General features: G+C 46.3%; 2 protein-coding genes across 5 annotated transcripts in view; both read left to right on the forward strand.

The window, feature by feature from the left end:
• The first annotated feature begins 3,222 nt into the window (after window positions 1-3,222).
• Window positions 3,223-4,232, forward strand: GPX1 (glutathione peroxidase 1). The gene is made up of 2 exons (XM_067003245.1): window positions 3,223-3,493; window positions 3,603-4,232. Exons 1-2 carry the CDS (start codon window positions 3,272-3,274, stop codon window positions 3,966-3,968), a joined length of 588 nt encoding a protein of 195 aa, XP_066859346.1. The 5' UTR covers window positions 3,223-3,271; the 3' UTR covers window positions 3,969-4,232.
• A 4,156-nt stretch (window positions 4,233-8,388) lies between these two features.
• Window positions 8,389-25,000, forward strand: part of USP4 (ubiquitin specific peptidase 4) — a 46,391-nt gene continuing 29,779 nt past the window's right edge. For 2 of the 4 annotated variants that reach the window (XR_010833948.1, XM_048053797.2), the window contains exons 1-9: window positions 8,389-8,552; window positions 8,690-8,817; window positions 9,064-9,194; window positions 12,766-12,892; window positions 14,070-14,215; window positions 14,484-14,545; window positions 22,181-22,324; window positions 22,953-23,070; window positions 24,009-24,182. Coding sequence is in view for 3 of the 4 variants with exons in the window: in XM_048053797.2 (XP_047909754.2) it covers window positions 8,404-8,552; window positions 8,690-8,817; window positions 9,064-9,194; window positions 12,766-12,892; window positions 14,070-14,215; window positions 14,484-14,545; window positions 22,181-22,324; window positions 22,953-23,070; window positions 24,009-24,182 (1,179 nt within the window). In the remaining variant the exon portion in view is untranslated. Of the gene's footprint in view, window positions 8,553-8,689; window positions 8,818-9,063; window positions 9,195-12,765; window positions 12,893-14,069; window positions 14,216-14,483; window positions 14,546-15,180; window positions 15,363-22,180; window positions 22,325-22,952; window positions 23,071-24,008; window positions 24,183-25,000 lie in introns of those variants that run through there. The other 2 variants (XM_067003243.1, XM_048053796.2) reach the window with 2 other exon arrangements.

Genomic DNA, 25,000 nt, shown 5'->3' on the forward strand with positions numbered 1-25,000 from the left:
TGTGATAGGATTCACTGAGCAGTTGCAAGTGCTTTAATGTTTTTTTCTTGGTAAGTGATGCCCATGTGCTGCCCACAGTGGTTCCAAGCACAGCGGAGACCAGAGGTGCAAACCCTCACCCTGCCTGGCTCCTTTGGTGTGTGGCAGAGCTTCCCCAGGAGTCTAGCCAAATGCTCCCTGGAAGCTTCTTGAGATGTTCAAACCAGATGAAGGTCTCCATCAGTTGAGTTGAATTTGGTCTTGAGCACAGCAATAGACTAGCGGGGGGTGGGAGGGGGGGTCATGTAGGAACAAGGGACACGAAGGCAGCTGTTGCTGTAGAGGCAGGTGATGGTACGCCGAGTGCTGATCTGCACTCAGAGCCCAAGTGCTGCGCTGTGGCAGGCGTGTGATGTGCGTGGCACTGCGTGTGCCCTGTAACCTGCCATTTATACGCTGCAACAGTGCGGGGACTGCTGGGGGAAGGCGGGGGGGAAACCATGATAACACTATTTTGGACAATGTTCCTGATTCGTTTTCCTGCAGCAAAAAAGTGGACCTAACCTGAGGTCTTGGGAGTGCCCCGTGTCTGCGGTCCTTGTCCCTCTGCAGGCACGGACACCCCAGCGGTGGCACCTGCCCCACCCTTCCCCTCTTCCTCCCGTGGTGCCCCTTCCTCGCCTGCTCTGGGGTTGCGCAGCTGAACAAAGCAGGAAGTCCCCAGCCGCTGGGTCGCCTGCGGGGATTTCATTCTCTGCTGTTAAGCTTACTCATTCCTGTGCAGTTCCTTTTTTGGGGGTGTTTCTTTTTATTTGTTGTTGTTGTTGTAATTGTTTTTTGTTTGTTTTGTTTTTAAAGTCAGTTGAGAAAAAAATGTTTTTTTTTCCAGTCTTGCAGAGTCGATGGGTTGCAGTACACAGTGGTCACAGTTACGAAGCAGCTCTTTAGCTGCAGGGATTTTGAGTAAGATCTGCATGCCCTTCAGCTCATGAGTTATGCATCTGCTGATGCACTTCCACCCAGAAGTGATTAATTTGTTATCCTGATCTTAATCTAAGCTCCCGCCTCCAGAACTGTCCCCTCATCTCGCTTCTGTCTTGTCTGCCAGCTGCTCTTAGGTTGCCAGGCCTTGTCTGCCTTTCTCCGAGTTGAGATGTGTTGGTCAGTCGGTGCCTCCCATTCATGGCCTGAACTTCTCGCTCCTTTCCTTGTGCCCTGGACCACTGGCATTGGAGCAGAAACGTGCTCACGGCTGCAGGGTGTGAATTTATCAGCCCTCAACCTTCCTGCTTTTGAGGGCTGGTATCCTGGCCTTCGGGTTCAAATCAAATCTGTCACCTCTGTCAGCTGCCTTTGCTCCAGGTGAACCGAGGACATGGATGGCCAAAACAGAATTAGGGAAGGAAAGCTTGCTGCTCCGAGCCAGGCAAGAAAGTCTGAAAGGGGCAGCGTAGCCATGGGGGAAAAGCTGAGGGTGAAGTGCCAGCCCCTGCCTGAGCGAGGAGCTCCTGGCATGGGGAGGGAGTCCCGTACCAAGAGCAAGGCGAAGGCAGAAGTAGGAGGCAGGAAGGTTTTTCGTGGCCTATGTGATTACTCAATGTTGTTGCTGTTAAACAGCACTAATCTGCTTTCTGACTTGGTAGGAGAGTTATAATGTGTCAGACATCTCAAAAGGGGTCCCTGGAGCCCATCCTGTCCCCAAAGAGCTCCTGTCACTTCTCTGGATCCAAGTTCAGCTGGCTCCACAGCATGTGCCTAGGCACAGGGCTTAGCTCAGGGCCAAAAAGGAAGTTCAAATTACCAGTTAGTTTCCTTAAAATATGCCCATGAAGGAAGGGAAAGCCCTTTAGAAAAACAGGGCCCCAGAAATAATGTCCCTACTCCAGATGAAATCCCCAAGTCCAGACTAAGGAGTGAAGGTGCCAGTCTGAGCAAGCAACAAACCCTGAAGAGAAATTCCTCTTCTTCAAGCCACGGTGGCTTGCTGTGTCCAAGAGGAGGACAATGAATCTTGCGTAGGCTGTAACTGTCAATTTGCTCAAAAACATGGGTGATGTGTCTCTGCTCACCCCATCAGACGTTTTCTGGCTGATCTGATCTCAGGACTTCCTGATCTCAGAACAGTTGTCACGGCTTCTGCTATCAGTGCTGCAGCACACTGCAAAGACCACATGTCCCTGAAGGTGCAGGATAATCATGCAAGTCCCTAAAATTCCCTGCAGCCGGGAACTACTTCAGTTCCCAGCCACTGGGGCAGATGCCAAGAGTAACCGAAAGCAAAACCCTGAGGAACCTGGGAACCTGGATCAGAGATGCAACGTCATGTGGTGGCAGCTAGTGACAGCTGGCATTTTGGGATGAGTCCTTAATAACCCGGCATGAAAGGCAGTGAGAAAATAGCGAGCTCCCCGGTGCTCAGGGCCCAGGCTGCCCTGGCTCAGGGCCATGCTGATAAGCAGCCGTCTGCCCTTGAAGCTCCTGTGAATGAAGAGCTCAGGATGGGAGCACCGACCGGAGCCGACCATGGGAGGGAGATGCCCATCCTGGGCAGGGGTTCCCATCTTTCCCTCGGGAGCGCTGTGGAAGCCAACATCCCTGCTTCTGGTCCTTGCCGAGCTGTGCTGCCCCGTGGTCCCTGGTAATCCATCTCAGGGACTCCAGGGGCAGCTCATCACAGGGACCGAGCCACCGGGCCCACCCTCTCTGTTCCCTGACACCACGTTTGAACCCGTTACGTGGAACAAGGACCTACAACATAAACATTAATCTGCGTGAGGGCAAGATTTCAGCACTAACACCCACAGAGGAGCAGTCGGGCCACACAGCTTGCAGGGGGTACAGGCCACGGCCACGGAGCCCACCCAGGACCAGCACAAATCCTTGAAAAGCACAGCTGCTGCCGCGTGGTTCACATCTGCCTAAACCAGGCCGAGAAAACACATGGAAAAGACAGGGATGAGAAAAAGCAGCCGCTGAAGCGAGCGGAGGAATCGCTCGCCTTAAAGACGCACAAAAATTGCAAAAGGGGCCCGAGGCCTGGACCCGGGGGCCCTCTCGGCCTCCGCCCGGCAGCTCGGTGCCCCGAAGGCGGCAGCTCCGCGGCAGGGCTGCCCGGGGGGGGCTCCGCAGCGCCCCGCCGGCCTCCGGCCGCCACGAGGCCCCGGGCCACGCCCCGCCGCGCTCCGGGAGGGCCGGGGCCGCCTGGCGGGGCGGGGGGGCGGGGCGGGGCGGGCCGCGGGGTCGGCGGTCGGGGCGGGGGGCCGGCGGTCGGGCTGTCGGTCAGTGAGGAGCCATGGCGGCCGAGGGGCTGGAGGGGATCTCGGCGCGGCCGCTGGGCGCGGCGGAGCCGCTGTGGCTCGGCTCGCTGCGGGGCAAGGTGCTGCTGGTGGTGAACGTGGCGTCGCTCTGAGGCACCACCACCCGCGACTTCCTGCAGCTCAGCGAGCTGCAGCGGCGCTTCGGGCCCCGCGGGCTGCTCGTCCTCGGCTTCCCCTGCAACCAGTTCGGGCACCAGGTACCGGGGGGGGGGGGGCCGGGAGCGGGGCGGGGGGTCGGGGAGCTGGGGCCGCGGGGCCTGGATGGAGCCTGACGCTGCGGGTGCGGGGGGGGCTCCGTCTCCTTAGGAGAATGCCACCAACGAGGAGATCCTGCTCTCGCTGGAGCACGTGCGTCCGGGCAAGGGGTACAAGCCCAACTTCACCATGTTCGAGAAGTGCGAGGTGAACGGGAAGGACGCGCACCCACTCTTCACCTTCCTGAAGGAGGCACTGCCCTTCCCGCACGACGACCCCTCCGCGCTGATGACCAACCCGCAGTACATCATCTGGTCCCCCGTGCGCCGCAACGACATCTCCTGGAACTTCGAGAAGTTCCTCATCGCTCCCGACGGCGTGCCCTTCAAGCGCTACAGCCGGCACTTCGAAACCATCAAGATCCAGGATGACATCGAGCTGCTGCTTCAGAAAGTCCCGAAGGATGCTCTTGAATAAAGCCGAGCTCTTCAGGATCTGCTGCCCTGCCGGCCCTGCTGCCTGTTCAGCTCCCTCAGCTCGTGCCTGCTTTGCTAGGAAGGGGCTGTTACCCTGACAGAAATTCCAATGTCCTTGCAAGTTTTGCTTGTGATGGTGCATCTTCCAAATCCTTGAAGTGTACTTGATGTTTTAAAAGTTGCATGTGAATGTTTGGAAAAGTATGCTAGGGAAAGCAGCCTGTGAGTCTCAGTGGCTTACTGTGATTCTCTGAATAAAAACAAACAAACAAAAAGTGCTTTCTTTAAGGCTACTGCTTGGTAAATCTGGGTGAGTTGGGCAAAACATGGCTGCTGCGTTACACACTTGTCAGGTCCTGTTGGTGCTTGCAGGCCTGACTCAAACCATGCAGGCACAATTTGAACAAAAACACAGCCCAGCAGGATGGGGAAACAGTTTGCGATTTTTGCAAACTCTGAATCAGTGTCGTATCTCACCCTGTGCAAAACAAGGGTGGCAGAACAGGAGCCTGGCACGGAACAGATACCTTGCAAAACAGCTTAGTGGACCTTGAGGCTTGCTTAGGAGAGGCGTGGAGGCAGACGGCCAAAGAATGAATTTAGATTGGCTGACCCTCAGCACGGATACCAGTAACAGTCCGTGACAGGTTAATAAATGTTCAGGCAGATGAGCAACCGAGCAGTTTGTACTGCTTGCTGTGCCCACACTGGCAAGGGTCACGGGGAGGAGCAGCCTTTGCCCAAGGCCTGTCTTATTATTTGTCCTGCACTAGCAGAAGCCCTGGGGACAGTCAGAACCACAGCAGCATCCACAGCACCTCTGCCTCCTTTCAGCCCAGCTATCTCCTGTGGCTGTCACATTTTGTGTTGGAGGTAGTCCAACACGTGTTGGGCTTTCTGCACATTTGCCCAGTCCGGCATTCGGCCCACATCACGTTGCAATGCTGGGAATTACACAGAGGACTGGTTCTTTCATTTCCAGTGGAGAATATCAGACTGCTTCTCCTGTAGAAACTGTTTTACCTCAGATTGTCATTGCTGACCTTTGGGCAAAGAATTGAATGCAACATGCAACGTATGGGAGAGCCAGGGTTCAGGCAATGTTTTCTTCTTGTTTTTATTCCTTTCCTGACATGTTTTTGACTCCTGATGGGCACCAAGCTGACATATTTCACATAGTTGTGACAATCCTGATGTGTTGTTCCTGAGCAGTGATGCAGGATTTACAACATGCTGCTGAATGGCTGAAATTAGCATTGGTTTTCTCCTGGAAACTATGAACCTGTGCCAAATTCTATCTGCCATCGTATTGGGCAGTCGCACAGGTCCTTCTGCAGGTAAATTTTCACTCCTTAAACATCTCTGTGAGCCCGTTTTCAGTACAAGTTACTCCTCACAAGGCCTTGTAGCACTGGGTATAAACCTGGTGCTGAACTGAGAGGTACAAATCCAAACTAGAAACTCAAGCTTTTGAAGGGAAGGCACAACACTTTTAAGCTTTATCATTTACACACTGTTTAAATAATTAAACTTTGGCTTTTTTTTTTTTTTAATTATTCTCCTGTCCATAGCTTCTTACCTCCTTAATTTACTGCCTGCTTTGTTAGTGCAAGTACATTCAAGGCCCTTGCTGGGTTGACTAGTGCTGGGCTTGACGCATTACAGCAAAACCTACAGCCAGCTCCACCCTGCTTACTTCTGCCTGTGAGTAATCAAGATTTGAACTCAGATTGCACAATCCTCACTGGGCTATTTCTTAACTTCCAGTACAGCTTTGTGGAAAAACAGGATGTTTTCAGTAACTATTTCAGCTTTGGGGCTGAAGCTGCTTGATTTGGTGTATTAATTTTGCAGTAAATCTACTTCCCTAATTAACACAGGATGTTGAAATACGCTGAGAGTACAGCAGCTTACAGGCAGCAGGAACTGCTACTCAGTGCGCTGTATTTTAAAATCGTATTCAACATGAACTGTGGCATTTCCTTCATCTTGGCTCACCAGATTGAAGACGTTTGAACAGGAGCGTTTGCAGGGACACCTCATGTGCTCTGCCATCTCCGTACCAGCCTGCGGCCCTTGCTGAGCCTCACAGCAGAGCAGACTGTAACACCTGCTGCTGGTCCCAGGGCAGCCCTGCCAAAAGGGAGCTCTCAGTCCAGTTCTATTTCTGTAATTTAAGAGAGAAACAGACTGACTCAGTAGGACACCTTAGAATAAATACCACTGTAGCGTACTTCCCGTGGCCTGAAGACATTGCCCTTTCCATATCTGTCTCATATCTACACTCCTACACCTTTCTACTCCAACACTTATCTGCAAACAGCTACTTCCTCTGTTAGCATTCACCCAGGTTTTTCATTCCTCTACTTATCAGTCCCATCCTTCCCACCTTTCTAGAGAATGTTTTGCCCTCCTCCCCACACACCTCATGATCCCCCTCGCCCCCTTTCTAAGCTGTTGATAGCTGCCATCAACTTCTTTAAACCTTTTAACAAGTTTGGTTATGAACCTGTCAGAAGTGTTAACTAGCTGCAAAGAAAATTTTCCCTTCCTGCTCCTATCTCCCTCTCCTGGGTTTCCTAATGCTCTGCACACCGAGCCCGAAGGCATGTGCTGAAACCATGATTGAGGAACTGTGGTGGTCTGAAGTGTTTATACAACAGAAATGCCATCAAGTGGAGCATAAGACCTTTCCCTGCCTGTTAAAAGTTCCCAGCTATTTATAATTCCTTTCTCCTCCGGATGAGCATACAGGAACTTTAAGACAGACTGATTGTGATCACTGCCATAGCAAGGCAGGTAGGAAATGCTGAGCTCAAACTGGGTGGTGCTTGAAAAGAACAGTTTTTGTTCCTGTTGGTACCTCTCTGGCAGTTGAACAGCCGTTTAGCTTTCAGCTGGAGACAAGTAAGGACAGGAAGCTAAATGGATGAAAAGAAAGCACTCAAAAGAGACAAAAGAAGACATAGCCCCCATATCTACTGTGAAACTGCAATAATGTCATTTCCAGTTCTGAATCAGAAAGCTATGAATGAGACTGTTTTCTTTACCACGCTTTGTATTAGGAGTAGGTAATTCATTAGCAGAGTGAGGTCAGCCATGTAAGCATTACCTCAGAATAGCTGACTCATTCTAAAAACACACCCAGCCTTGTCCTAACAGGGTGTATTGGGTTCCTGAAAAACCAAAGGGGCACTGCCCTTTGAGAAAAACAGAAGTAACAGAAATCTGCTCTTGCTGGAAGGAGGAAATTCTCATCTTCTTCAATATTAACTGAACAGGCTTTCACAGCTGTCACAAAACCAACAGCTTCCCCCCGGTTGGGTGCAGCACAGCCAGACCTGGCTGAGGAGAGGCAGAGCCCACCTGCAGAGCTGCCCACACCACTGTGCTGCGGGAGGCACCATGCCAGGAGCACACTCCTCCGTGCAGATATTCACATCGGCCCTGCTGCCTTCTCTGCGAGGAGAAGGGATTTCCTTGGCATTTCATTTTAAGGCAGGTTTTTAAGTTTCTGAATCATCACCTGAATCCTCCCCGCTTTTCCCACTGCTCAAGCCCATGCTCCATAAACACAAAGCTTCCCCACTGGGACACGCTACAATAACGACAAATGCCCAAATCTCTTCCCAAGAGGTTGTTTCCAGAGACACTTTCACAGCTCCTGAGAGCTCCGCAGGCCGTTACTCAGATCTGTTCTCTCTTTTCTTCCCCTTCCAATGTGAAATCCCCTTTGCTAGCCAGCACCCTGAGTAGAGGGCTCCAAAAAGACAGCTGGAGGAGAAAACAAGCACAACAGGTGAAAACAGCATTGAGGATATCTGTCCCTCATTAAATACGGCTGGACATCAGGAAGAGGTTCTTCACTGAGAGGGTGGTCGCACACTGGAACAGGCTCCCCAGGGACGTAGTCACGGCACCAAGCCTGTCAGAGCTCAGGAAGCGTTTGGACTGTGCACTTAGACACATGGTCTGAATTCTGGGGTAGACCTGTGTGGTGCCAGGCATTGGACTCGATGATCCTTATGGGTCCCTTCCAACTCGGGATATTCTGTAATTCGATGAAATATGAAATTAAGCTTGCTGCCCCAGCCCTGTCAGGACCCTCCCTGCCTCCAGGCAGCCAGCAGAGGCTCACCTGCACCCCAGCCCAAGAGCTCCGTGCCCTGCCAACTGCCAGCGCCCTGTAGGGCCACCGGGCACTACAGCACGGACAGAGAAGCCGCACACAGCCTGTGACACCTCAGACACAGCCCTGCCAGCAGGGCCGGTAACGCCACAGCCACACACCCCGCACTCCCCGGCTACCACAGCCACAAAGAGGTCCCCCCTCCCCCAAAGCAGACGGACAAGATGGCGGCCCCCCCTTCCCCGCCCCGCCCTCACGGAGGTCGCGCGGAGGCGGGGCTGAGCGTCGCGGCCGCCCCCCAGCGCGCATGCGCACGCGGGCCGCCGACCGGCAGCGGCGGGGCGAGCGCACCAAGATGGCGGCGGCCGAGGGTGGCGGGGCGCGGCCGGACACGGCGGTGCAGCGGGCAGAGCTGCGGGCGCTGCTGGCCACGGCGCTGCGGCCGGGGGAGGCCTGGTGAGTGCGGCCGGGCCGCCTGCGTCCTCCCCTGCCCTCCCGTCCCCCTGGGGCCGCGCGGCCTGCGGGCAGGGCAGGGCAGGGCAAGGCCGGGCCGGGCCGGGCCGCCGCTGAGGGGGCTGCGCCGTGCCTTGCAGGTACCTGGTGGACATCTGCTGGTTTAAGCAGTGGAAGAAGTTCGTGGGCTTCGACAGCTGGGACATGTTCGGCGTGGGCGACCCGAGCCTTTTCCCCGGGCCCGTGGACAACTCGGGGCTCTTCAGCGGTGAGTGGCGCCGCGGGGCCCGGGGCTGCTCCGGCCGGGCCGGGCCGGGTCGGGGCGCTCCGCCGGTGGCCGAGCGGGCAGGAGCAGCCGGCCTGCGCTGCTGAGCAAGGAGGCTGCCGGGGCCTCTGCACGCTCACGGGTGGTTCTCAGGATTGCGGCAGTTGCTGAGACGGAAGAATTCTGTTTTACTCTCTTGAGAGAGAAGAATTCTGTTTTACTCCCAGCTTTCTTACGTTTCCCTTTCAGATGCAGAAACGCAGAGCTTAAAAGAACACCTCATCGACGAGCTAGACTACGTGCTGGTTCCCACTGAAGCCTGGAATAAATTGGTAGCGTGGTATGGCTGCATAGGTGGACAGCGGCCTATTGTGAGAAAAGTAAGCATGGGTGGGACGTGTTCTATTCATCACGCTTTTTGTATCTTTACAAAGCTTAGGTGGTGGTCATTTTACTTGACATGAGTTAAGATAGGATGCTCAACCACTCTGGAGAGAATAACGTCAAGTCTTTCTTGTCTGAAAAACATGACTCTACAGCATTACTGTTAAAACACCTGAATACGCGCTGTTGATGGGTTATGTGGGGTGAGAGCCATTAACCTTGTTCTAGTTACCTTTTTACATTAATGATTGGAGTGGTGTAGTTGGATGGAGTAGTTTTCTTTTCTGAAGAACGTGAGTTTACTGAAAAGTGCAAGTTTTTAGTCAAGCTTGTCAGGTTTTTGGCACAGAGTGAGGCATTGGAATAAACTTCCTTTTAATACAGGTGGCTTGGGGACTTTCTCTGGAGTTTAAGGTGGTTCTTGTTTTCAGAAACTTTGGTACTCTAAAATTGGAAGAAAAGAGACATACTTGTGGTTTTCTATAAGCTTGTAACGTGCTCTTGTTTTTGTTCTGCAAGTAGTCATGAATGTAATCATAAGTATATAAGCTGTCCTGAGAAGTCCAATTCACTAATTGTTCTCTTGAAATCTTTCAGACAGTTGTTTACAGGTAAAAGGAGTTTTGTTCTTATTTTAGTCTGAGGCTTTTGTACTGGCTTAAGTAACTGGCAGTGCCAGTTTGTGGGGTTCATAAAGACTAGTTGCTACACCAAGCAAGTGGTGTTGATATAATGTGCAAAATTGGTATTGCGTGTGTTTAAGTAGCGTTGTGCTACAGTAAGGCCTGCTTGAAGGTAAGCAAGGTGTAGGAAAGGGTGGCACCAGAATGGAAAAAGGAAATAAGATTCCTCTCTTGCAGACACACTCAGTGCTGGTCAGTGATGCTGGCATGTTGTCATTCCGTGTGGGTCAGAAATTCTACGTAGTAGGAAATTCTGACTTCTTCAAAAAGTGTAAATGATCTCAACTCCTCCTTTCCGAGGTTTACCAGGTAACCCCATGTTTGCTCTGCTGTGGTAGAACAGTGTAAACTCCCTAGAAGCAGGAGGAGGCAGGTGGAAATGAATTATACCATATGCAGATGTATTTTTAAATAGAAATACTTAATGTTGGATTAAAAAATATATACAGAGAAAAAACTAATACTATAAATGATCGCTGCTTTCATGAGTAAGGAAGATTTTCTTTCATTGACAGACTGATCACTTTTACAAAATCTGGCATATCGTTAGATTTTTTTTTTTTTCCTGAAAAAATTTGGGCAGCAAGTTTGGAATCTGTTGGGGAAACGACTGAGTGACAGGTTTAAGTGTATGAATCTCCTTTTCGTGGGGTATCAGATGCAAGTTTTCAACGCTATAATTATTGAGTGCTAGAGCTCAGAGATGGTGTTGTTTTACAGACAAGTGATGCTGAGTTATCATGGTCCAGTTAAAAATATGTGCATTTTAAAGTCTTGAATTGTTGTGAGAGTTTCAGGCTACGTCATTAATTTGCTGGTTGAAGTAGATTTTTGCAGTTTAAAAGAAACCACCTTAAAATATAGCGGAATAATAATTTTGAGGGATATCAAATTCTACAGATTACAGAAAATAAAAACTGAAACATCAGTGGGGCATGCAAGCCACAGTACTGCACCTGAGCGTAACCTGGCTGGTATCTGGTGAGAGTTTTCTATATGGCATTGGAAGTAAAGCACTTGTGACCCTTGAGTGCTCTAATCCTTTTCCTAAAACTAGGTCAACTATAATTTATGCGTCAGAGTATCTGTAAAAGTAAGATTTTGAAAGTAATTATTTTTCAAGCGTCTTCCTAATTTTGCAAATTGGGATTTCTTCCATTGCTGTGTGTCTGATGACAAGTACAGGAAGATTAGATTTGTTTGTGGTTCATTTCATTTCAGAATTCCAAACCGTGTTTTTGGGACAGTTTCCATAAAAGATCCAATGCAGAGTGTATTGATGTACAAAACGTAGACCAGCGAGCTTGAATGTCTGTACCAGCGTGCTTCCTCAGCACTTGGACAGCACTCTGAGAACAACAGTGTCTAATGGGATGACTCAAATTTTACTTTGGCAAACTTTGCACAGAGAGCAAGCTAGCTGATGAGAGACTTTTAAAAAGACATCTGCAGGTGATTAGAGACTTTCATCTGTCCTTCCAGTATCTAAAGGGGGCCTACACGGAGTGTAGTGATAGGACCAGGAGGGGTAATGGCTTTCAACTAAAAGAGGGTGGATTTAGATTAGACATCAGGAAGAAATTCTTTACTCTGAGGGCGGTGAGGCCCTGGCCCAGGCTGCCCAGAGGAGCTGTGGCTGCCCCATCCCCGGCAGTGCCCAAGGCCAGGCTGGGTGGGGCTGGGGGCAGCCTGGGCTGGAGGGAGGTGTCCCTGCCCATGGCAGGGGGTTGGAACTGTGTGGTCTTTGTTCCTTCCAACCCAAACCATTTTGTGATTCTATGAATAGACACAGTAATCTGATCAGAAACTTTTCCTTGGAAAGAGTTCCTCCATTTCTGAGTGCAGTTCTCACTTGTTTCTAAGTCAAGAATCCTGGAGACCAAGAAGTCCCGTATACTAGAATTTCTTCTAAGAAGAAACTGAGAACTTGTGAATGTGTTCCTTTGCATTTTTTTTAAAACAGTCTAGTTTCCTGACTTTTACTTTCTGTTCCTGTTGTAACAGTAAAATACTGAAGATCTTTCTGTTAAAAAACAGCCTTTCATATCTTACGTTACCCGATAAAAGCTCAGAAAAGGGAAGCGTAGTTTTGCCAAATTCTTACAATAAGTCTTAGTCTTGATTCTTCCTTTCTTTCCAAAACCGGACCAAGTGTTGTTTATTTCTTTTTTCACCTTCTGTAAAATGAGAAAGATATAGATCATGGATGTAGATCGTAGCTAGTCTGATGTCACATGAAAAACATTACTTTTTATATCTGCTGGTTAAATGAAATATGATCTCAGTTTCATAGGCTTTACAACTGCAAAGCTCTGTGCAAATAAAAAAAAAAATTACCCTGTTTTTTTTAATAGGGAAAACTTTTCAGTGTCTCTTTTCAAATCGATACGGAATTAGTAGTTTAACGCTTGGGAAACCATGTGTTTTTCCTGTACAGTCTTAAATAGACTAAAACTTGGCTTTTATTCATTTTGTAAATGAAATATTACTCTTGCATGGAGTGTTGGAAGAGACTTCAGGATCGTGCTGTATGTAGTTTTCCTCATCAATATGAGGAAGTGAGTATAGTATTTAAATTAATAAAAGAGCAAGCTTAAAAGCAAATCACTTGTATATAATGTATATAAGTGTATATATGTAAAGTTAAATAATAGTACTGGTGGAGTTGTCCTTAGTGTAGAGACAGGAAATGAAATAAGTGCGTCAATTTTGTGGACTTAATGGCTTAGCGCATCAGTTAGCTGAAAACAGGTCTCAAGGTAAGAAGTACTTTTAAAAGCTTTTTAACTTTTTAAAAACACTTAAAGAAGTGTAGTTTACAGAGTGTTACGATTCTCACTTTCTTGTTTGTGCTTTGTCTGTCGCATCTTCCTTCTGTTTGGAGGTAGTAGAATACGGTCTGTTTGTGAAGCACTGTAAAGTTGAAGTTTATCTTCTTGAACTGAAGCTGTGTGAGAGCAGTGATCCTGACAACGTAATCAGCTGCCACTTCAGCAAAGCGGATACAGTCGGTAAGTAGCTCTCTGATGCATTAAGCTGCGTTCTGATACTCCATCGAGATGTTTTGTACCCTTCAGAGCAAGAAAGGTGTTGATAAATTAGAACAAGTCTAGTGGGTACCAGAAAGATGGTTGTGGCTGGAGCATGTGACGTGTGAGAAGAGGCTGACGGAGCTGGGTTTAGCTTGGAGAAGAGAGGCTTTGGGGGACCTCTTAGCAGCCTCTCAGTACCTGTGAGGAGGTTACTGAGGATATGGAGTCAGGCTCTTTACTGAGACACAAAGCAAGAAAACGGCAGGCAGTCATCATTTGAAACGTGAGAGACTGCAGTTGAATATAATGAAAAAGTTTTCCCTGTCAGGACAGCTGGACATTTGAACAGGGCCCAGAGGGAGGGGGAACCTCCTTCCCTACTGGCTTGGAAGACCTGGTTGGATAAGTCCCAGGCAGCCTGGTCTGAATGCAGTGTTAACTCAGCTTTGAGTGGTTGGACTAGGAACACCCTGAAGTTTCTTTTAGCCACAGTGACTGCATGCAGTGCAGAGATCTGTTGTTAAACGCTTTGAGGAATGCGTTGCTTACTGATCTGTGTTCTTGAGAAACATCCACGTCACTTGCGTAAAGCAGTTCTCTCTTTGGTTCTTATATGACTCCTTCTTTGTATGTGAATATTTAGATTTTTTCTTAATGGCTTATCCTATGCTTCTGTTCTTCCTGAAGTGTGGCCTCTGTGTATCATTCCTGTATTTTCACCTGTAAAAATGCTGAATGTCAGCTATCATATGTGTCTGTAAAGATGCTTCTTCCAGTTTGCTGGTGGTAACTGAAAACAATTACTTCTTGAGCCCATGTTTTCAAATCATGACTGTTCCACAAAAGTTGACCACAAAAGTTGTTCCACAAAAGTCTGCCCAAGTTGAAGCTTTGGGCAGAAGCTTCTCAATGTGTTCTGCACATTATCGAATGGAGGGCCTGATATGCAAATGCACGACTGAAATAACTGCATTTCTTTCTTTCAGACTAAATGTTGGAGAAGTTACATGAGCAATTGTAACTTCCATGGTGCATTTCCTACTCAAAAGATCTTTACCAATTGATGCTGCACTTCCTTGCTAGAAGGCTGGCTTTTTTTTTTTCCCCCAAAAGTACTCATGTTTTAGGAATTTTGGTGTTTTTTCTTCCTGAACAGCCACTATTGAGAAAGAAATGAGAAAACTATTTAACATCCCAGCTGAGAAGGAAACTAGGTTATGGAACAGGTATATGAGTAACACTTTTGAGCAGCTCAGCAAGCTGGATAGCACTGTGCAAGATGCGGGCCTGTATCATGGGCAGGTAAGGGGCATTCTCCCCCCCCTCCTCCTCCCCAATGCTCACAGTAAAGGATGGCAGTGTACACTAAAAGTGCTCTGCAGTTTGTAGTAGAAGTTTTCTTGAGCAATGCTTTATCTCTGAGTTTACAGTTTCTTAGATTCTCTTGTGCTATTTTCTTTCCCTGTCACGTATGTTGAGCAAATACTGAGAATGTGATTTGTTAATGATTTTGCAAAATGCATAGCAGATTTTCAGTTTTTTTTTTTTTATTACCTGAACTCTCTTTCAGATTGTTCTAATAGAAGTGAAAAATGAAGATGACACCTGGCCTAGACAGCATTTCCTGGCAAAGTAAGCATATTCTGATGACTCCCACTATTTTGTCCAGCTTGTTTACTTGGTTTTAGTCACTGTGTCTTCATGTCACATGAAAGCATAGTTATCACTGGTTATTGTGGATTTCTTTGTTTTGGATATTTTGGAGGATGTAAAATCTTGAATATAAGCATCCTTCAGTTGTTCTACAGCTGGTTTCTTGTTTTAGCAGCAGTCTTCTGTCCAAAAGCCCATTTCGGACAGTGTTTAGCCCATTTCTGCAGTGTTTAGGAGACAGAAGTGCTATTTATGTTGAGCTAGTCTACTTAAAAAGCTAACTCTGCAGACTGCAGAGTGAAAAATCTATATTTTACTGCTATAGAAGAAAAAAAGGATCTTGGCATATATTTCCAAAGCTGCCAGTAGTGTGAATGCTCTGAGTTCTGGTAGTTCCCCCTTAAAGAGGGCATAGAAACAGCGTGACAAACATGCAGCTTCCCCTCAGCCAAAAAAAACCACCAACATTTAGAAACCTGTAAGTATTGACACAGATCTTCTGTCTAATCTCTAGAGAAGAGATGAGTAAGATGCGAGTGTGATGAAATATTGTATGTATGTAGTAAGTTCTATGCAATGGTGAGGAACTGCTGTTATCCACTGTCACACTACAGGAGGTAAAATCCAATGAAGATGAGGCCATCAGACTCGATAAAGGAAATGCTTTTCTATACAATGCAGTTTACTTATGGAACCTGCTGCCAGTTGATCTTCTTGAGATCAAGAGCTTCCTGGAGTCCAATTTAAAGACTGGGGTCAAGACGGGACTGTCACAATAAAACCAGTTTTGAAATGATTCTGTTCCTTTGAAATGCAGTGCTGGAGAAATGGATTAGGAGAATGTCCACAGGATCACTATGACCTTCCTATAAGAGTACAATATGAAAAGCATGTAAATAGTCACATCACATACATAATCGAGTACTGGTTGACAGCTGGTATTAGAGAGGTGGCTGTGCACAGACCAGATCAGAAGTTTTTGTTTCCACTTGAAGCAAAGCTTCAGCCCAGTAGTGCTCCCAGGCCTCAGGGTTTATTTACGGCTAGCTACTAAAAGACTTTTAACTTATATCTAGCTCTAAAGACTTTTAACTTACGTCTGGTGGTATTTAAATAAAAATGGTTAGCAGGATGTAGATTAACATTTTCTAATGATGCAGGAATAAAGAAGTGCTTATTATAACATAGAACTTGTGACATTGTTTGATGTGATGCTGATAATGATAGCTGAAAGAATTACATAATTCCTACGTACAGGATTATCTGTTCCTTTGTCTGGGCTAACTATTTACTTTCCCCTCATCTCTGTTTAACCACGCGTGTATGTTCCACATGATGTCTTCCTTATACACTTGGGTGAGTTGGTTTAGCAGGTTCTGCTCTCTGGCTTTTGTGCTCTTATTTAGTCTTGTGGGTTAAATGTATATTAACCGTTTGCTCAGAAACCCTCTTGGAAAGATAGAGAGAAAGAAGCAGCTGGCCTGCCCCTTCTCTGTGGGACTGACGCCGGTGTGTGCTGCTCGGTCCACGCAGCGCTAATCAAAGATTTCCATGTGGCCAGTGCACGGGCAGTCTCTGAAGAGAACAGTATGGCTTAACATCTGTTATGACAAGCCCTACAGGACTAATACTGTGCAGTCCTACGCCAAAGGTGGCTGTGCTGTGTAAGACAACTTGGGACAAAGTCTGGGCTTTAAATTTTTTTCCGTGTTTGAAACGGAAGGAGGAAGAAGTTGAGAACTTCTTGCTCTTGCATACATAGACATGTAACATGTAACATGTAACATGTATGTAACATAGACATGTAACAAAGATGATGATGGACAGGAAGTATTTTCCTTAATGTCTTCCATGTCGTTTTATATCTTTAAACTACTAATAATGTACAGCAGTCATCTTGCTAGATCTTTGTGTTGAACAGGTGTTGTTGGTCTGGGGAGCTTTTCTCCTGCGTTTTGGTGCTTCCCCTGTTACATGCCTTCACTCCCCTCAGGTGTTGGGGCTGGGTGGTAGGCTAGGCTGGGCCATGTGTATATGTTCCTTTTTCTTCCTGCTGTTCTTCACAGAAGTTACTTCACACAACTTTTAGCCTATTTTCTAAGATATTTAAAAAGAAATATTGAAGCTGTATTTTTGTCATTTAATACATTCTTAGCAAGTAAGCTAGATTTAATGCCTTTCCTGAATCATTTGTGTTACTCCTTATTAATCCATTTATAATTGCTCTGTGCTTTCTCTTGACATCAGTCATAATCATTTCTGAAGTTTATTTGTTTTCCTTCCCTTTTTTGGCATATCTTGATATAAATGTATAAGTAGTTATTACTCTGATCTGTAATTTATTTGATGTTTGAATATTCTCCGTCTACTTTTCATATTTTATGGAGAATTTTTATTTTTTCATTATATTCTTAAGAGTAGCTTATGAAGCTACAATGAAACATTGCCAGCAATTTTAACTGTTCCTACCAGCTGGCAAGACTGGCTAACCTGGAGCATAGGGCTGGGATGTGGTTTGTCTTCCTCTTTGAGGTTTGTGTGTGCATATACATGTTACATTAATCGATATTGTATATTTAAGACTTCAGTTTGTCACAAAATAACAGGCTACTTATACATACAAGATTTGTGGGTGATCCTGAGCAATGGAACCAAACAGAGCTGGTGAGAGGAAGGGAAGGAGAGTAGCCACAGGGACGGTACAGAGCTTGTAGCCCCAAGGAGTTGTGTCTAATCCTGCCCATTGGAGAGGCAGTTTGTGGTAGGTATGGTGGTCTCAAACCTTCTCTAAGGAACCGGGGGAGAAAATATGATGGAAAAGGGCTCAAGGGTTGAGATAAGGTCGGGGAGATGGCTCACCAATTACCATCGCGGGCAAAACAGATTCAGCATCAGGAGATTAACAGCAGGTATTAGTAATAAACTAATAGCCTAGAGCAGTGAGGAAACTAAAAGTAAGCTGCAGCCACCTTCTCTCCTCCCCCAGCCTCTTCTACCGCCTGCCCCCGGGCTCTGCGGGGGAACGGGCTCAGTCCCCAGCGCTTTGTGTCTGACGTTCCTTCACAGTCACTCTTTTGCCCTGCTTTTTTCCTTGGGCCGCATTGCTAATATTAAAAGCTTATGAGAAAGCTCTTCAGCATTTAGAGCTCTGATGCCATAAGCCACGTGGGCTGTCGAGCTCTCAGGTGCCAGTGGAGGAGTTGCGAACGTCTCCTCTGCTGCCCGTGTGCCCGAGGAGGCCTTGGGGAGCTGGGGGTCCGTCACTCACTGCTTGCCGAGCACATGTTCAGAAAGGGGGCTGTGAGGTGGGGGGGGTTTCCTGCCACAAGGCTTTTTCCACACCACTTGCTTCTTGTCAGAGACTCTGTCTCTTTTCCATGTGTTTGATATCCCCAGCCATCAAGTGGACTGGCCTTTAACAGGAAAAAAAGGCTTTTCAACTCCGTAGCATTCCATGGGGGATATATTTGGAGTGCGCCTGGCTACTGCTGTTTGTTAATTTGCTGTTCCTGAAGGACCAGAGTAATTTCTCCTTGCTGTAGTTTGAAATTGCTTTTCAGAAGAGGGAATGAATTCTCCTCCTGTTCTTCCGTTTACTGATAGCGCTGTGTACTCAGGGCACTTCTGTCTTCCTAGGACGCTCTCCAGTAAAAACGTCGAGGAGGTGTCTCTTAGTTTGCTCTTCGCAGAACACGTGGCGTTTTTCTTCAGTTGCTCTGTCGTGATTTAGGCATCTGTTCAACCTGATGCACCAGCCACTGATAATACACCCCCGAAATTCTTGTACAATTGAAGACCTCTGATAGGCATTTTGTAGGTACCTAATGCCTTATTAAATGTACTTTCAAATTTGAAACTGATCCTATTCCCTTGTGTGCTGGTGACTTCAGGGTAACCCTTCAGCAACTGGGCTAAAGACGTTGTGGGCAGGTCTCTATTTCTTGCTATGCGAGTGCTTGCCACTAATGCTGTGCTGTGAGCAGCATTGAGAACGTGAGATCTGTTGAAGAAGCTTTTGCATATAAGAGCTATCTAAATGGAAACTCATTCTGGTCCCTGCTTTTCCAATTAAATACAAGTTCCATCTTTTCTTCCTTTGACATTTATTTTGTCAAAGTATTTTTAATATATTTTTTTTTTTTTATTCCTAGTTTATAGAAGAAGGACTCATTTTACTGTGTGCTCTGAAGGTAACCTTAGCTCAGTTGTTGGAATACTTTTCTTATGTCTTCCAACCACTTGAAAGTCTTCTACAGCTTTTTTTTTTTTTTCCCAATAATTCATCTTAGCAGTTTTTGTGCTGATCAACCACAAGGCCTCACAGTTTCTTTACTAGATAAAGATGACAGATTTATACTGCTGGGTCTCCAGATTTCTCCTCCCTTGCCATTTCTATGCATTTTTGAAAGGTCGTGTGCTAAGTCTCAGAATGTCTGTCTTTAATTGGTAGAGTAGGGGCAGTGTGCATCGCTACTGCGAGATGTGAAGTTGTGTGTTTGGGGATCAAGAATGGGAGCCCTGAGTACTTGCTGAACTCTGGGGGAACGTGATTCCAGTTCTGGGTCAGCCTCTGGGAAGTAAGCTTCTGTAGCAGCCCTGAGACCAAAAGAAAACAACCTCGGTGGTCCAGTAGGGAAATTCTGAGTGTGAATCAGATTTTCTTTTCATAACACACCGGCACACTGATAAAGGGCATGTGGACTGATTGTGTGCCTTTAGGTTGAGAAATCTGAAAAGTAGCTTAATGAGGTTTCAGAAGTAGTCGAGTGAACTGCTGAAGAACTAGCAGATGGTATTTGTACTGGCCTACTTAAAAGTTAGTGTTATACCAGTGAGAAAATTAAAAGGTTATTTGAACGTTTAAAAGCTTCTGCGGTGTACGAGAAATGGAAATTAAATGAGGAACTCTACAGGCAGCAGATGGAGATGAGCACAAACCAATGTCTAGAAGAAGCTGAAGCCAGATACTCAATGCTGCAAAATGAAATGCAAGTTTGTTGTGACTTCAGAGGTTACTGATGATTTGAACGGTTTATCTGTAATCTGTTGGGTTGAATAAAACCACTTTAAAACCATGATGTGAGATCAAAGAATTACAGAATGGTTTGGGTTGGAAGGGACCTCAAAGACTGTTGAATTCCAACCCTCTGCCACAGGCACAACACCTCCCTGCTGCCCCCAGCCCCATCCAGCCCGGCCTTGGGCACTGCCAGGGCTGGGGCAGCCCCAGCTCCTCTGGGCAGCGTGGGTCAGGGCCTCGTCACCTTCACAGTAAAGATTTCTTCCTGGTGTAATGTAAACCTACCCTCTTCTAGCTGAAAGCCGTTACCCCTTGCCCTGATAGAGACCCTCTCCAGCTTTCTCTTTAGATACTGGAAGGCTGCTGGAAGGTCTCCCTGGAGCCTCCTCTTCTCTAGGCTAAACAACCCCAGCACAAAGCTGTACCCGGGGAGGGTTCACACAGGATGTTGGGAAAAATGTATTTACTGTGAGGGTGTTGATGCCTCATGCCTGTCAGTGTTAGGAGACATTTGGTTAATGCCCTCATTAATGTTTTCTGGCTCTTGGTTAGCCTTGAAGAGGCCAAGCAGTTGGACTAGATGATCTTTGGAGGTCCTTGCTAGCTCAGCTATTTTATTCTCAGTCTCTCCTCATAGGAGACATGCTCCGGCCCTCTGATCATCCTCGTGACCCTCCTCTGGACTTGCTCTAACTGTCCTCCTTATACTGGGGGCCCCAGAGCTGAATGCGGGGCTCCAGGTGGGGTCTCCCAAGAGCAGAGCAGAGCAGAGGGGCACAATCCCCTCCCTCACCCTGCTGGCCATGCTGCTGCTGGTGCAGCCCAGGGTACAGTTGGCCTTCTGGGCTGCAAGAGCATGTTGCTGGCTCACATCAAGCGTTTTCAGCTGGAAGCTCCTGTTTTAACTTATGCCCTTCTGTATTTCTTTTGCTGATGTTTTATTTCCAAACTTGCAAGGCCTCCAGCTGTTCTGTCTCCTCTTGGCCCTTGCAGCTTGTTGTCTTTCAGTTTTTGCTCTGCCAAGGTTTTACAGTCCTGTTTTCGTAGTAGAATCTGAGTATGAAGATGTGAGTTTAGTTTATATCCTTTGAGACTCAGGGCCACCTTAAGAAGAACGAGTCAGACCTCGGGGGCATCATTTCTTGTTGTGTTTTGGGTGCCTAAATTAGCACTGCTGTGTGGGGTGTTGTGTCCTGGGCCTTTCTGCAGTCAGTTCTGTGTGTTTGGTTAGGTAAAAATGGGGAGGGTAAAGGTTTCCCAGTTAGCTCTTGCTACAGAGAAATTACTTAGGCTTAAAGAAACTATTCTGATCCTTGTGGTTTTGCTTTTTGTGGATCCGAAGCTGTCTGTGACAGAACATTGTTGATTTTTAGAGCCTTGTAGGTCTTCATTAACATGGTGTTCCCGTCCTTTTCTGGACAGGGAGAGGAGTTGCATGGATTAGTCTGGGACTCAACTGCATGGATTGAAAGTTATGAACTTTTCCATCCAGGCTTTTTCTGTTTTCTCTCTGGGATTTTGTTGTTTAGCATTGTTTAGCCTCCCTCTACCCCCGTTTCCAAAGTCCAACAGTTTTCTACCAGGTAAGTGAGGCTGGCCAATGCCTCTGTTTTTATATTCAGCAGCTCAGGGAATCCAAAACTCCTCTGTCAGCCTAAATTGCCACAGCCCAGATTCCCTCTGTCATTTCCTAAGTTTAGTTTAGATATTTTGTAGTATTTGCTAACTGCAACTACCAGAAGATTCCTGTGTGGTTTTTATGGTGGCCACATCTACAAACCTCTACGTCCCTTATAGTTGTCATCGTTCCACTGCCTCCCTCTGGTTTTATACATTGACCTCTGCATAAGAGAGTGCCTGAATCCAGCGTCTGGAGGCCCCGGGGGAGTTTGTTCCCCAGACAAAAAGGCTCCTGGTGTTCAGACAGTCTGCTGAGAGAGGACTGCCTCTCATTTCTGAGGCAGGCCTGTACAGCAGAGGTCCTTTTTGAGGCCTTCCTAAACAGCTTTGTTTCGTGCATCCCTTCCAGTATCTCCAGCTCAGTGTGCTGAGGGTTGCTCTGTGCTCTGCATGTTGCTCTGGTGGTGCGCCTCGCACCCAGGGGGTGTGCTTGTATCAACTAGGTCAGTAACAAAATGCTTTATGCTCACCCTAGCACCCTAGTTCTTGCTAATTACTGTTCTGTTTGAGTGCGTGGTCTGGGTTTTAAGTAGAGGAGGACTTATTTTGTGGTGTTTAATGTGGGGCGAGTGTTTTGTGGCCTTAAGACTGGGATTTTTGTTTGTTTCATGGTGGTTTATGAGCAAACATAAATCTTGCTGTCCTGTCGCTTGTGCCATCTGAATTACATTCTTGTTTCAGTCAGGGACCCAGATTTTGGTTTAAGCAAGAATTGCTACTCCTGCTTCTGATACTTTTCTCTGATGTTTCTGTTCCAGACAAGTGTTTGGAAACGTGATCACACAGATCAAAGCAGTAAAATCTGTGTGGAGGGACTAACTGTAAAGTGGCAAGTCCTTGGAGTTTTGTGGGAGGTGGTGTGGGGGGAGACAAAAGTAGTAGCACTGTTTCTACTTCTTTTTCCTTTCTCCCAGATCAAGCACTGCAACTAGCAGAAACTTTACTACCTCTTCAAAATCATCAGCAAGTTCTTATTCCTCAGTGTCTGCCACTTCTGTCATTACTAATGGTGATAGCAGTAACTCCTATGGACTGAACAGCTCCCACCTGGGCAGGGGGTAAGAGCAGGAATGTTCTTTTGTTTCTTCGTCCCTTGTGTGAATTCTCTTGTGCATCCTTGCCTGTATAGAAAAGGAGTGTAATGGTGCCCTGTGAGGAGTTCTGCTTCTCTTGTGTACCTGTCACCAAACCTTGCTTTTGAGGCAATTAGGTTCTGCAGTTCCCTGCTCGCTTGGTAAAGCAGTACGTGTTTTATAGTTACTAACTGCTAGGGTTTAGCCCCATTTTGAGGGGACTGGGGATACGAGGGAAAGGATTATATTCTTCTCTCCACCTGCCAGTGTGTTAGCAGCCTTTCCAGGTAAAGACAGTAATTTTCTTGCTAGCTGTAACGATACATCGTATGGATTCTTATACTAGATTTGCTGCATTAGGTTAGCGTGCTGTGTACTTGCAGACAGAGGAAATTAAGGTTTTATGAAGCATAAATTAATAATAGACTGTAGTGATTAATGTTTCCAAAGGTAGCATGTATAGCTCATGATCCTGATACCCAATGTTATCCAGTGATGAAGCAGCAGAAACATGCAGGCTGCTGCCTTTCATTAAACATTTTTTATCTCATATTTGGTGTGAGTCTTCAACGTTATTGAGACCGGGTAACTCACTTTGTTTTCTTTCTTTCAGAGGTTCTGGGTTTGTCTGCAACTCTTACCACTGCGAGGACTCTGCTTCCCTGTCACAACCTGGACTTTGTGGACTCAGTAACCTTGGGAATACCTGCTTCATGAATTCTGCATTACAGGTAAAAAACGAGAGAAGCACTCTTCAGAATTAAATACAAGAACAGTCCCACAGAAATTGTGAATCACAATCTGTGGAAAGAAAAGTGTTCTGACAGGTTTCAATGAAGAGACCACTACTAGAATGAGAAAAAAAGTGCTTAGGCAACAAGGATCTGACATGGAAAATGTCTTAACGTGTGCAGCATTAGTGAGATGAGTATGCTGGCCATTGCACACAGTTCTGGGGTCTATTGCAGATGTGGTGAGTGTTGTGTCAGACTTCAGCGTTACACTGAGATGTTCTCAAACTGAAGTGTCAGAGGAAGTTACTGAACAAATTAACAAAATGTGGAGGAATGTAACAGCAAGAGCAGATAGCTTTCTTCTGAAAGTTTTTTTGTTTGTTTTTCCAGAAGATTGCTAGCTATTTGCTTTGCTGAACTATTAATTACAGTAGTATTAAATACATGCATAAAATTACTCCACACCAAAGGAGCAGAAGGTGACAAATACGATGTTAGTTTCAAAGAAATTTCTGAAGATGAACCAGGGAGCTACAGGCCAGTGAGCCTTGAGCCTTATATGCCTTATGCTAGATGAACTGGGAGAAACTCTTCCAAAGAGAAGGCTTATACTTGTGGGCAAACACACTGTATAGCGGAGAAGTCAGTGAGGCATCTGCAAAGAGAAACTGCATTTCAGAAATGAGTCTTTTAAATGCCGTGGTCTGTTGTGTGGTTACTTCCTTATTTCAGTAAAGTTCTGAGTTGCAATGATAACAGTATCCCACCTTCCTCATAGATTTTGGATTTTTTTTCTAAGTATGTACTCAAACTCTGTTTCACTGATCTGTTAATAACTTAGTACATGTTCAGATGTGAAAGCTGGGTTTGTTATTTCATTGTCACGCAGCTTTATTGTCCTATGTAGTAAATTAATTTCCTTAATACTTCTTCAGTGTCTGAGCAATACCCCTCCTCTGACTGACTATTTCCTGGAAGATAAATACGAAGCTGAAATAAATCAGAACAATCCCCTGGGGATGAGAGGAGAAATTGCAGAAGCCTATGCAGAGCTCATTAAACAGATTTGGTCTGGGAGACAGTCTCACGTGGCCCCACGTATGTTTAAAGTAAGTACTGTGTGTTCTTGTAGCATAAGTCTTTGACAGAAGAAACCAGATCACATGCCTTCCACAAATTCTGGTGTCCTGAAAGCAGTAACAACAGAACTGCTTCAGTGTTATTTCATGTTTTAATTAACTGCTTTTCAGGATAGAGGGAAGGAACTTAAGTCAGTGAGTAATGTCATAACCTGGAATTGGCTGCTGTTTTTAATGTTAAGTGCCTTACTTAGTAAATGACCTTCTAACCCGAGAGTTGTTTTCGGATGTATCTACATGATCTTTTCTACAAACCAAGGCAAGGTAATGTGAATTGCCAGCTGTGATTTTAAGTAGTGAGAAGAGGTGTGCAAGTTATAAATCTAAAAACTGGAATTTATAAAGTAGAAAGTAAAATACATTTCCTTGTCTGCCACGTTATTTATTGGTTCAGTGTTTCTGATGTTTCATCATAAAGAGCTGCTTTCAGCTAAAATACTGGAATGTAGCAGTTGTGTACACTCCCCCCATAAGAAAAAAAGTCTTTTGTTCTAAATATAATGTGAAGATGCTGCACTGCATGATGACATAATGAAAGCATCCAAGGTACATTAAGAGTTTGTAAGTGCAATTTTAGTAATCTGAGAAAGAATAATGTCCTGAATGCACAAAATAAACAATGAGCTCATCTTAATGTAAATGTACACCCTGTTGCTGTTCGGGTTTTGCGTAGTACTGTCTCGAAGTTGAGGGTAAATGCTTTTGTGACCTGGAGCAAAAGTCTTATGGACTACAGAAATTGTCCTCTGTAGGGCTGTAGGTCGTTATGCATCAACAAGATGTTCCTT

Source organism: Anser cygnoides, chromosome 10 (assembly GCF_040182565.1).
Source record: "Anser cygnoides isolate HZ-2024a breed goose chromosome 10, Taihu_goose_T2T_genome, whole genome shotgun sequence".
NCBI classification, from domain to species: Eukaryota; Metazoa; Chordata; class Aves; order Anseriformes; family Anatidae; genus Anser; species Anser cygnoides.